The 13,624-nt window shown below is 39.1% G+C and overlaps 1 protein-coding gene across 1 annotated transcript; it reads right to left on the minus strand.

The window, feature by feature from the left end:
- Positions 1-631: 631 nt before the first annotated feature.
- Positions 632-12,875, minus strand: LOC130417222 (uncharacterized). Its single transcript, XM_056742997.1, has 2 exons — positions 12,599-12,875; positions 632-1,723 (listed from the first exon to the last, which is right to left on the minus strand). Exons 1-2 carry the CDS (start codon positions 12,831-12,833, stop codon positions 1,011-1,013), a joined length of 948 nt encoding a protein of 315 aa, XP_056598975.1. The 5' UTR covers positions 12,834-12,875; the 3' UTR covers positions 632-1,010.
- Positions 12,876-13,624: the final 749 nt, after the last annotated feature.

The raw sequence follows: 13,624 nt of genomic DNA on the forward strand, positions 1-13,624 counted from the left end.
TGTCATAAATTCCCAGTACAATCTAAAAGAATATTTGAAGATTGTGGGTTAGTTTCCTGGACAGGGATTAGACTAGTCCTTGACTAAAATAATTGTAAGAGCTCTCCAAACTGAAAATCAATTTGTACTGACATATCTAAAAATGCACAAAAGTAATGTTTTTAGTAAGGCATATTTTTAAAACTACTTAAATGTCAAAATTTAACTTAAACCTAGTCCTGGTTTAAACTAATCCCTGTCTGGGAAAGCGCCCGATTATTTAATAAATCTTATGAACTTTTTCAAACTGCATATTTTTTAAGGATTTGAAGGGTCACTTTAATTTCCCATTTTGCATCAATCCTCAGGGTCCAGTGGAATTCATGCCAGTAGTTATTCAAGCAAAATGTTTCCAAAAATGTTTCTTCCAAATATCCTTGCAGAACAAGGAAATTTATACAGGTTTGGAACAACATGATGGTGATTTTCATTTTAGGCTGAACTATCGCCTTAATGGTAACTAGAGCCTGTTTACCAAAATTCCTCAAAAAAATCTCAAGCCAAACTTAAAATGCTGGCCATCAGTTTTCCTGATATTGAAATACTAAAAAGCAATAACCTGGACAAATGTTGACAATGTAAACAGTTATAATTAATTTAAAACAATTTAATTATGCTTCTTATGTTCCCTAACCTGAAAAAAAACTTTGTGAGAAAATGACTAAAATAGTCAAAAATGTGGGGGAAATCTTACACGATCACTTCTATTAGCAAAATTGCTTTACAAACCGTTCAGTTACACAGTTGTCATTATAGGATTATGTGTCTAAAACAGTGAAATGCAGTACAAAATAAACATGTATATGAAATATGAATTCATATTTGGTTTTTTTTGTTCATTTTGTTTTTTATTGTGTATAACAAGATGCAAAAAATCCCTTTAAAACTGGTCATGTTTAGTTTGTTAATTTTATATTACATCGAAGGTTGTTTGATTACCCTTTTACACAGACTACCATTGTAATATGTTTTCACATAGAGCACATCATGTCACCACAACCATCTGAAGGCTGTCCTTCACTTTGACATGTTGTTTCATCATTTTGTTTTGCATTGTTTATTACATTATTCCAACGCTGTAAGATTCTTGATACTGTTGACTGATGAATGCCAAAGAGGTAGCCTAAAAATCCCTCTGACAGATTGAGGCGCTGCTTCATCAGTGTAAGGAGGAGCTCTTGTGTGGGCTTGAGGGAATGGTTTGAAGTAGAAGGAAGAATTGATGACACAGAGTTGAACAATGACATGAAAGTCTGTGAATTTGGCAGTCCTGTAAAGAATTTCATTTTCTTGTCGTCAAATTGAGAAGGGTCAAGAGTGCACCGTCTCAACTCATTTTCTAAACTGTACATTTTATCCCTCAGTGACTGACATTCAGCATTTAAAGATGCAATCTGATCATATAATGAGGCAATGTCATTCTGTGAATCCTCGGTCTTGATTTCGGTTACAAGGACTTCTTCAATCTCTTCCTTAGTGACAAAGACTTCATCAGGATGAACTTTCGCTTCTAATGCAGGTGCTTGATTTAGAAGAGCTGTGGCAGCCAATTTATTACCAGAAACATCTTGAAATGCTAGATAATTTTCCAGGTTCTTAACTGCTCGATGTCGATCAGCTGTGGAGGTGAAACTAAATATGCTTGGAACGTAGTCAGGATGTAGTGGATCATCGCTCTTTTTTCCTGAAACACAACAACAAATAATGTGATCATCCATCTTTGGGCTGTCACAATATTAGATTTACACTGCACAATTAATAATTGTCAATTCCGAATAATAGATATGTGCATACCATTCTTGTTTTAGGGAATTCCCCCCTTACATGATTAGCAATGGGGATTATAGATTTGGGGGAATACATCTGGACACATACATTTTAATTTAAACAATTTTATGTTTTTTTTTTATATTAAACTTTTAACGCAATAAAAATGACAAAATTCCTTTAGGTTTTTGCAATAGAATCAAATCCAACTTATAACTCATTACCTATATAAAGTAAAGTTCTACAATAACTTTACAATTGTTATATGCTAGGGATGAGTCACGAATTTCGAATATTCGAATAGTATATTTAATTATCGAATTTCGAATAGTGTGTGCGATCTTAAAAAATTCGCCGTGTTTTCACGTGTAACGCGTTCATGTAACCAAAGGGTGGCGCTGCCAATACGACGCACCTAAAACCTAAAGGCTGTCAATCAAGAGACAGTAGAGCAAAACATTTTCGCACAAGAATTGGTAACGAAGTTACGCACACTGTAGACCCGCGTGGCATAACGGAAACGGTAAATTGATATCAAAAATGAGTTCTGTGTGGGGGTCCTTTAATAAAATGAATGAGAATAAAGTGCAGCGCAAACTCTGGAATGCAAAACTGGCTTATCATCGATCAGCAACTATGATGCACAGTCATCTGAGGGCGAAGCACCCAGCAGGTCCATCCACAGGTCAGCAATCAGTTGCTAGTTTATGGTCAGAACAACCAATTTGGATCCCAAACGGGCGGAGCAAATAACGGCTCTAACTAGCAAGATGATCGCTAAGGATGTGCTTCCGATCGGCTTTGTCGGAGGAGAGGGTTTTAAAAATCTTATGGAGTTTGAACAGCCCGAGTTTACTGTTCGTCTAGAAAAACGATCTCTGCCAGACTGCAGAAACTTTTTCATGACAATAGAAACCGAAGCCTTATGAACTATTAATGCATGAAATCGCTCCGAACTGTTAATAAATGCCGTCATTCGGTTAATATGTTTTACGCGTGTTAAGTCTGGTCTAAAATCTTTATTGCTTTATTATATTTTCCTTGATTAACCACACTGCTGTTTTTTAGTTGGTATAAATGTGCATACTCATATTTAACAAGGAAATGTTCTAGCATTATGAGCGGTTGATGCTTATCGACGTATTAGTGCCATCATGCTGTTGTTAATATATTAATGTTTCAGCACGTTATCTTAATGTATTGCTTAATGTTAGATTGCATATTCCATTATACATAAAGCAGTGTGCCGTCATACTGATTTGAAGCGTAAATGTTCTCTCTCTCTCTCCGTTTGTCTGTGTGTATAATACTGTAAATGCGTCCACGTGGGGGAGGGGTGCGAATTTCGAATAATTTTCGAATAGTTCTCATCGATCTTCGAATGTTTTTTTTGCTTTAAATGCCCATCCCTATTATATGCATAACAGTAGTCAGGTTACAAACGATTCCGAAGCAGTAATTTAAAAAACATATATGGTACAGTCCTTTTAATGAAAACAGCAGGGTTTGTGGCAGTGGGTCTGTACATGTAGATGCGCTTGAAATGCGCTTCAGGACACTGGCTAGAGAAAACTACATCATCAGATAATTTCACTGATCTATATGAGAGTGTTGCGAGGGAGGGTGAGCACTGGTGGGAGAGACAGGGCGGCAGACATTTCGGCCTTTAATACAGATAATGCCCTTTTCGAGAGCAGAAACTTTGGTGCATCACTGCGCTCCCCACTTTTTTGTACGTACATTTGCCGGGGTAATACACTTGCGCATTATATTATTCTCGCCCATAACAAAGAAAAGCGCAGTTATAAGTTTTAACAGTTAACAATATAGCTCTAAATGGAAGGTTTGAATCTGCATGCGTTACATTCACTCGAGCAAGTGTAAATAATGGTGTGTTTATATTTGGCATTAACATGCGATCTAGGTGATTCGAACAAGCAGATCGGATCTTCAGACAATCCGGACAATCCGTGCGTTTACACTTGTCAACATCGGATCAGCATCGTCTGCGTCTGTCCATCCATCCATCCATCCATCCATCCTGGCTGCGCCTAGAAGTTCTGTCCATAAAAATTATGAACAGAACCGGCGACAAAGGGCAGCCCTGCCGGAGTCCGACCCACACCGGGAACAAGTCTGACTTACTGACGGCAATGCGAACCAAGCTCCTGCTCCGGTCGTACAGGGACCGGATAGCCCTTAGCAGAGGGTCCCGAATCCCATTCTCCCAGAGCACCCTCCACAAGATGCCGCGAGGGACACAGTCGAAAGCCTTCTCCAAATCCACAAAACACATGTTGATTGGTTGGGCAAACTCCCATGAACCCTCCAGCACCCTGGATAGGGTATAGAGCTGGTCCACTGTTCCACGACTGGGATGAAAACCACACTGTTCCTCCTGAATCCGAGGTTCTACCATCGGCCGGATTCTCCTCTCCAGGACCCTGGCATACACTTTCCCGGGGAGGCTGAGAAGTGTGATCCCGATAGTTGGAACACACCCTCCAGTCCCCCTTCTTAAAAAGAGGGACCACCACCCCGGAAATCCAAAACAACAATGGAGGACAAAATCATCTTTGCTGTATAATACAATAATAAAGCATCAGATCGCGAGTTGAGAGAATCGTTACATCCCTAGTATTTTTATTACTTCATAAATATTTAAAATTGAACATTTTGTTTTTTTAATGTCATCCACTGTTGTTTTGTGGCTCTTTTTTAAAAGTAACGATTTAGGCACTGGTAGCGATTTAAAAGTATCGATGTGGCACCCGTATTACACATTCCATAGTGTATCCAACATGTGGCGCGACAACGCGACCAGTCCTCATTCCCATAAACACTACCATCAAATGCCCGTGGAACGGGGAATGGCTAAAGGGAAGCATTGAACTTTATCAGATAGGGGAAACTATTTTGTATTAACAGAAACGGCAAGCTGGCACTTGGCTAGAGTACTGTTAGCACATCGCTACAGGTGGCCCCCTAACAGAGAGAAAAATAAACGCAATGCGCGTTCTCATTCGTTGCGAGCAGAAATCAGTCGCCCACGTGAACACTCAAAGATGAGTTCGTACCGAGATTGAGTCACGAGTGAGCGTGACCATATTGTGGCTAGGGGGTTTTGTTTTAGCAAGGTCTGCACAGAAAGGGCAAGGCGGGAGAAGAACGTTGGCTAAGTAGGTCAAGTGCACACTACAAACACCTGTGGGAAAAGAGACCGAAGCCTCAAGAGAGAATTCGGAGTTATTGTTGAATGTTAGCGCAGTGGCGCACCCCGTCTCCTTCCTTCCGTACTTTAACCTTGTTACATTGGTGCCGAAACCCGGGAAGGAAGGAGAGTGCCGCCGCCATGTAGACTCCGCCATCCATGCTATTTGCGGAGGAGATCCAGTCGCTCGGCGGTCATCACCAGGAGCACCACCAAGCCCTTCTGGGACTATCTGACGAGCAAGAGGTCTGATTCCAGGCTCTCATCAAGGCCCAGAAAGAAGACCGCAAGCTGTTCCGGAGCTGGATAGCTTGCAGTGAAGCCAGGACAGAGACGATACTGGCCGCACATCCGCCCAACCATCTGCTGCTCCACAAGATGGGACCACAGGACAACCCGGAGGCTTACCTGGAGCTGTCTGAGAGTTCCGCCGAGGTATCTAGTTGGTCCCACGATGTCCAGACTGTGAGACTCATCCCACTGCTCTCAGGAGAAGCTCAGCTCGCGGCTCAACAGCTGCTGGTCCAGAACCTCTTGGTATACGCGAACCTCAAAAAGGCAATCCTGTCAGTGGAAAATCAGCGCTTCAGGTCTCTGGAGCTCAGGGAGAGCGGCCAGCCCTTCGTGTTGGCTCAACAGCAAATGGCTGGCCAGCGATGACAGCCATCATTTGACATTGACGAGGTCGTCGAGGAGGTGGTGCTGGAACAGTTCCTGGCGCCGCTGTCTCAGAAAGCCGCCCACTGGGTCCAATGCAATCGGCTGATGTCGCTAGCCCAGGCAATCCAGCTGGCGGAGGACCAAATGGTGGCCGGGGTTGGCGACAACCTTCGATCCCTCTCTCTTAACCTGTTTCTTCCCCTCCTCCCCCGACCGATACCCTGTCCCAGGTCGCAGCCGGATGGCAACCGCGGCCCGCTCCCCATTCCAGGGGAACCATGGGATGCGGAGACTTCACCGCAGCGAGGGCACATCCCACACGGCAGGCCTGTCACCAGCTCCCCCTGTCCTTCCACCTATCCTCACCAATCTCTTAGCCTGCTTCCTGCCACTAGGGTGGCGGAGAAGCCTGGGCCGGCCTGTTGGCGGTGCGGGGATCTGGGCCATTCTGATGGCCGCCGTTCCTGGAGGTCAATGTGATGTTTAATTTCTTAATTTTCTTAAATTAACTTGACCTACATCATGGTAATCTACTTTAGCTGTGGAGTTGGATCGTTGAATCAGCGTATGCTGTACACAGCGAGTTCGCCAGTATGAACGCACATGGTGTCATTTTATATCATTTTATTATAACTTTTAATATGTGAAACTCAAAGTCACTTTGGTTAAGCCACTTAAATGTAGTGGGTTTTTCCTGGCTCAAAATGAGGCGGAGGTTGTGCCATCCGGATCTTGTACACACACACGAAGGCCTACCGTATCTTTAAGTGGATAACCAAAGTGACTTTGGCTACTAAAAGTTCTAAAAAAATGAAAATTATTACATTGTATAAAACAATACTTTCATCAACCAAACAGAAAAGTTTTTTTTAATCAAATAAAGCTTTTTTATCATTTTCAACTAACTTTTCAGCCCACAATAGCCAACTGAATTAACCACTCTTAGTAAATGAGCAAAGCTTATTCACATCTTGCATTTGCCGTTCACTTTAAATGATCTCATATATTCGCTAGTGACTGAAATGTTCCATAGTTTACATGAATTGGTTCAAATGAGTCATTTGTGTGCGAGTCGTAAATATGCATTCATACTGGCGAACTCGCTGAGTACATTATACGCTGATTCAACTGCACAGATAAATACATTACAATGATGTACTTCCTGTTAATTTAAGAAATTGAACGTACTTTGATGTAAAACAAACAACCGTGAAAGGCAGCTTGGTCTTGTTCTAGAACTCTTTTTAGCACCTCAATGTGCTGATAACGAAACAGCGCCTCTACTGTGGCGTTATGCCGCAACTGCAGTTACAAATGACAGTGTAAAATGCACGCATCATTTCTTGTGAAGACACTAGTGTTGGCTCGATACCAAAATTTCAATACGGTACGGTACTAGAATCTAATACAGGTAATATCGGTAACACATCATTACCATAAGTGATAAAAAATCAGCCCGAAACTAAATTATTTGAAAAAATATTAAGAAGACTGCATGAAACTGCTGTACCTGCTTAATGCATAATAAAATTTTATATAGCACCATTTTATTTTTACACTTTTACACTGTATTACTGAAAAATGCATTGGTTATATAGACTTATCTTCAATTTTATTTGAACAACAGTTAAATGTTTCAAGCAGGTATATTTAACAGTAGCATTCAAGATGAAAACTTAATGATCCATAAAAATAAAACACTGCACAGTCTTCACTGTATAAAATAAATAAGCAATGACTAAATAAAAAACTACAAAAGTTTAATTTTCTCTTTAATATGTGACACAGATGTATTAGGTTACTGTCACTTTAAAGCTCATTCTATTTTTGATGTGGATATACATTTAAAACACAAGGGAACGTGCTTATGGGTGAACCTTTTGTGTTTTTGACAAAACAGCGTGTGTATTTGACAGTATAAGAACATTTAAAAGACGCGAAAGAGAACTTCATAATGATTATAAGGCTAACTGAGATGTCTGGAACAGGGATAAAGTCATAGATGCGATGCAAGCTGTTGAATGGGGATGTACAGATGCAGAATATGTAGAATATACGTTACACTGTACAACAATCTAAAGATCTATCCGCAAAAATAGAAAGAACCGAATTTGTTATAAATCACTCACAGTGTCTCCGGTAAAATGAACTTTGGAACAGCAGTGATTCAAGTACCGAAACGAGCAAAATTCTGCTATTGAACCAATTGAAATATAACATGTAGATTTCCAGAACTGGTTTACCGCGCAACCCTAGAAGACACCCAACATAATTTTGGAGAGAGTCTGAGGTGGCACGACATTTGATGGAGGCGGCAGCCTGCAATTTCTCTATGCAGGAAAATCCCTGGGTAGGCCTATGTGTGTATGTACAAGATGGATGGATGGATGGCACCAACTCCCCTCATTTTGAGCGAGGAAAAACCCTGGTGAAGTAGGGCTAGGCGATATATTGTGCGATTCTTATGCTGTCAGTTACTCAATGACTCACGGTTAAATGCCACCACATCCGAAAGAGGAGCTCTTGCGCAGAAATTCCGAATATGGGAAGCAGAAGAACAATTCATTGCAGGAAATGCCAGTGGTCATATTTTATCGCTGTTCTTCAAACCTGTTCAGGTATATATAGTGATAATAGTGATAATGTATGACGAGTGCTGCTTTTTAAAATGTTTCAGGGCAAACAAAGTATCTTTCTTTTCGCAACGAAACACACAAGCGACCTATGCGACATTGCGGCAGCGGTGACGATACAATGAGTAGGGTTGCAGCAAACGATTATTTTGGTAGTCGATTAATCGAATGATTAATCGACTGATTAATCGACTAATCGTCTATTATTTCAATGACTAATCGGTACGTTTTTAATGATTATTCAGCTTTTGCAACTTGTTAAAACATGGAGTTATACATAATTTACAAAAAATATATAATCAATTCAGCTTTTGAAATTTGTTTTAATGAATTTGAACCAACTGGTTACTCTCTTTAAGTTTGCTGATTCTGTCCAACTCGAATCAACAAATACTCTCTACAAACTTTTAAATACAAATAAAAATAAATAACTTTACATTACATTACATTACATACCAATATTATTTTTTAAATGTAAAGATTTCTGACAACAGTTCAGTTCCCCGCCAGCCTTAAAACAAAAAAAAAGAAAGTTGCCAGCCTACGCCAGAGTTTTTTTACATTTTAACCAGACTTTAATGGCTCACAGTTCACTTTCTGTAAAGAATATATGGACAAACAATAATGAAAGAAAAGAGTCTCTGCTTTTAAACAAAGGAAACCGTATTCTTCAATCTTGATTTGTTCTTTTTTTATCACTCCTTAGATGTGAGTAGGTTTCTTCAAAAATGCATCACTTTGATTAAAAGATAATTTTGAGATAATTAAAATTTATTGTGAAAGATTTCCGCCCAGATTAAACTCAGAAAAATCATTTAAAATCGATAAGAAATATACGTTCTAGGTTCTGGGATTCTATACTTTTTCCCAAAGGTGTGTAACAGCGCCACCTGCTGTACAACAGTATAAACATTTTCCGCTCATGTAATAGCTAATAGTGTTATAATAATCAAAACAGACTTCACTCCTAAGCTCGATCAAAGCTTTTACTTTGCAAAACAAATAATAACATTGATGTAATATGATTATTGCTGTTATTATCATTACTATTATTATTGCATTCTCTCATAAAAAGATTTACCGCTAAGTTAGCTCTAGATGGAGAACAGTCCCCTCTCTCCTGCTCATTCTCCGGGATGTTTCCTTTTTAAATGCTCCAGCATGCAGGTTGTGCTGCCGTGAGACAAGTTCCGCCTTGCATGCATTGCACACAACCACAATTTTTTGTTTTCAATTTGGTAAAGCTTTCCCACACTTTACTTGTTCGCATTCGTTTGTACTCCGCCATAATTCTCGCTGCGTGTCATTCTACTGCGTTAGCATTTGGGAAGGCTGCATTACACTCTAGCGCTACAGTGATGTAGCGGTCAAATTGTGATATTGCATCCCCTTAAATTAAGTCACGTAATTAATCGACTACTCGACAACAAGAATATTTGTCAACAATTTTTTGTTGTCGACATTGTCGACAATGTCGACTAATCATTTCAGCCCTAACAATGAGATTTAAAAGTTTGCCCACCTTACTTGCATTTAGATTTGGGTGGTCTCAGTCAAATCATGTTACAAAGTGACGTACATTCTGGTCTCACGAGGCGTTTCAGGCAGGTCTGTGTGAGCATTCGCTTTAGATAGAATGCATCTTTTGTTACCCGTCTAAAATATGCATGGGCAACTTATAACACACCAAAGACACAGAAAAACACGTATTCGCGCCATATGACCCCTTAAGACATTTGCGTTGAAATAATGTACTGTGAGACTTTAGATATAAAAACGGGGACTGGTAAGTTACTGTTTTACCATTAATGTAATAACTTCATATCAATTTTAAATAACGTTTGGGCATACCAACATGGCAGCGCGGCAGCTGCGGCGTAATGACATCATGAGCAACGCAATGATACAGATCAGCGGTTCAAACTAGGCAAAAAATTATGGGGTTCCATTTGTGCCAAAAATGTGTCTTAGACAGCAAGGACGACAGCAAGGACGACAGAACAAAACAAAAGTAAAGTTGACAGAATCAGGCGACAATAAGGACAGCTGTGAAAAAGACGGCAGGATGACAGATTAAGACGACATATACTGATTTACCTGAACAAGCAGGCAATGACTGTAGACAAAGAAAATGTTTAGTACAAGACGCAAAGCAGTCGACACATTTTTGGCACAAATGGAACCCCATAAAAAATAGTAACGAGTAAAAAATAAGTGACGAGCATCAGCATTTGATTTTAACCATTTATTTCAATATAATTTACTGTAAGTTTTTGACATGGCATTAGTCTGTAAAAATCTAACTAAATAAAAATCTAAAGATTATTCTTTAACAGGACATTCGCTAATACTTGAATAGGGAGTAAAAAAAAATGTTCTACCAGTGATGGAAAAATCTGAAGCCAATCTGTCATTTTGAAGGACTACAATAAAGGCGATTTTTAATTCCCCCATTTATCATTTCATGTCATTAGAACGTGATCGTGAATGGACTGAACGTGATTGTGAGCGGAAGGAGGTAGTCTATCGCGAAGGGATGTGTGTTTCCTTTTCGTTGGCTTACTCTCAAATGCCTGCTCAGTTTGGCTAAACGTGCATGTGGTCAACAGAGACTCGAAGTGCATATCTATACAAAACACCTTTTACAGGCACCTGTCATTGTTACTGATTGGACATATAAACAAACATTTGCTTGGATTATTATTTTATGTCCGACAGCAGAAACTTTTAATAATTAATGAAAAGTCTAAGTCTAGCGCAACCTCACCTCAGCTGTCAGTAACGGAGAAATTTTTAAATGCATCAACACTACTGCAAGGACAGTAAGAAGCAAAAAGAAATATCGGATTATCAGATAAAATAATGTAATAAATTTGCTTTTTCTTCCACAATATAAAGTGGCCGTGATCAAAGGGTTTCTGGGACTCATGTCACAGGCTGCTATGTTTTATGAAGATATGTGTAACACTTTCCTTGAAGCATGTATGTTTAATGCATTATAAAAGTAGTTTTAAAGCATTGTAATGCACATTTTAATGCATTGTAATGTCTTCTAGATAATTGTTATAACAGTAAATACATTATAACACCAAGCAATTCATTGTTACACTATACATTTTAAATTGGTTATAATTCTTTATAACTACATATAATGCATTAAAACACATATTATGAATAATAATAATGCATTTTACCCTTTAATAACTCATTAAATAGTTCATTAAACATACATGCTTCAAGAACAGTGTTACCAAATATGTTACTTACTAATATTCATTTGTTAATTCACGAGACTTTCTCTTCTTGTACTGAGAAAGCTCCTGTAATCGGTGATCTGTATCGCCTGATACAGCTTTCAGTGATCGAGTATCGGTGATCGGCTCCAAAAATCCTGATCGGAGCACCCCTATTCTATACTATATAGTTGTTGAAAGTAAGTATGAGTCATGAATAGAATGTCCGAAACCTCAGTATGCAAAAACCAGGAGGCTCGAAATACCCGGATGGTCTACTACTTCCAATGAGATTCGCCTGTGCGTATTGGATGGACACTTCTCCATCCCATGATGCCACAGGAGCTGAGCAATGGTCAAAAGTAAATCAAATAAATATAGCGGAACATTTTAAGGCAGATGCCCATTTTTATTGTATGTGTTTCTTGTGACTAAATTATGTTGTTAATACGTCATAGGTCAAAGAGCATATGAACACATGACCAAAAAACATGGCGGACGCAGTATGTAGTCATACCCCTCCCACTATATAGAACATACTGTTTAAACAGTCAAAGGTACTTACTCAACGGTCTTGCGATTTCGGACGCAGCAAGGGTCTGTTTCCCCTCCCAAAAAAATGTCAGCCTCTACTCCAGCTTTCATTGTCTATTGACGTCTTGCTTGCAATAAATCTTTCAGATTGCTCTTGATTACACATAGAGGCATAATCTATGCATTCGTGAGTGTGGTGGTGCTGATGGGTGAGTAGGGTGGTAGGTAAAAGTATACTTTTGAATAATAGACTATTAAAAAACTAGACTACACCACTGATAGTATGCAAACTAGGACGCAAGGTATGAACATTGCATTTAATCGAATGCAAGTGAAGCCAACCATGCTGAAAAAAATTATAGAACTATGCTCATTATATAATAAATCCGTCTAAATTTCTGTTGTGTTCTGGGCAGGGTACTATTGCTTTTTTCAGTAGATAAGCACCTTCAACGGTTTTAACGGCAACATAAACGTATAGAACAATAAGACTTTGTGTTCACTGTAGTGAAGATTATTACCTGTAACGAAGTGAGTGCTACATATCTTTGAATTCTTGCCTGGCTGCCAAGTCTCTCTTCTCAATGCGGCGATCCATGCTCGCCGTCTCTCCTCGTCTTTGGGAAATCTAAGCATTTTTATTTTCGACAAGGTATTTGTTCCAGAGGTCATGTTACATCCCAAAGCACAACAACCCGAGCCCAGTTTCCGTCTACTCATCACCTTAACTCTAACTGCTTTTGTCGTCGGCGCCATATTACTACCCAAACAGAAACAAGAGTAGACCGGAAGTTAACTCCGGGTCAGGCGCGTGCGTCCGATAAGTCTATGCAAGAGATCGAAGCGTACCCTAACCCGGAAGCGAATTAGCATTATAGCGCTTACGGTTCAATCGACCTACAGTCAGGTTTTTTGTTAAATATAATATAATATTTTTCACAGAATAAATGACCAGACTAGGAGTTAATTATATCACAAATTTATTTAAAGTGAAGACTTGAAAAGGGTTATTAAAACTGAAATAGACATAGGAATAATCATAAAACCAACCCTTTTTTATTCTTAAGTACCTTTTATGAGGTTTATATTGTCATTTCTTTACATTTTTTAATATCCAGAAACAAAAGTGAATGGAAATTGTTGGGTCCATTTTGCAGTATAAAAACAATTTTCCTTCTCATAAGTGTGTAGTTTATAGTGCATGAGAGGAAAGCTTTCAGAAATTCCTATTATAATTTTAATACAAAATTTGGAGCTTATAATTCATGAATCTTATTAACAATTTTGAGGACTTTAATTTATATATTTTTGGTTGGTTGTGTTTTTAAGGCATGCTTGTGGTCCAGTGGATGTCATGCCTTTAAAAGTAGTAGTTTACTCACTCCCATGTTGTTCTAAACCTGTATGATTTCCTTTCCCCTGTTGAACGGCAGGATATTTATGCAGCTCTTTTTCATGGAATTAAAGTGAATGGTAACCAGAGCCTGCTTACCAAAATTTCTCTAAAAGAGCCCTTAAAGTAGTCCATAGGACTTATGTGCTACATT

This window comes from Triplophysa dalaica, chromosome 1 (genome assembly GCF_015846415.1).
Source record: "Triplophysa dalaica isolate WHDGS20190420 chromosome 1, ASM1584641v1, whole genome shotgun sequence".
Lineage (NCBI taxonomy): Eukaryota > Metazoa > Chordata > Actinopteri > Cypriniformes > Nemacheilidae > Triplophysa > Triplophysa dalaica.

Excerpts from the sequence above, each read along its gene's own strand:
- LOC130417222 (XM_056742997.1), bottom strand. The coding sequence starts at position 12,833 with ATGGCGCCGACGACAAAAGCAGTTAGAGTTAAGGTGATGAGTAGACGG. Across the intron at positions 1,724-12,598 it reads TAGCACTCACTTCGTTACAG|GAAAAAAGAGCGATGATCCA; the intron begins GTAATAATCTTC and ends GTTGTGTTTCAG.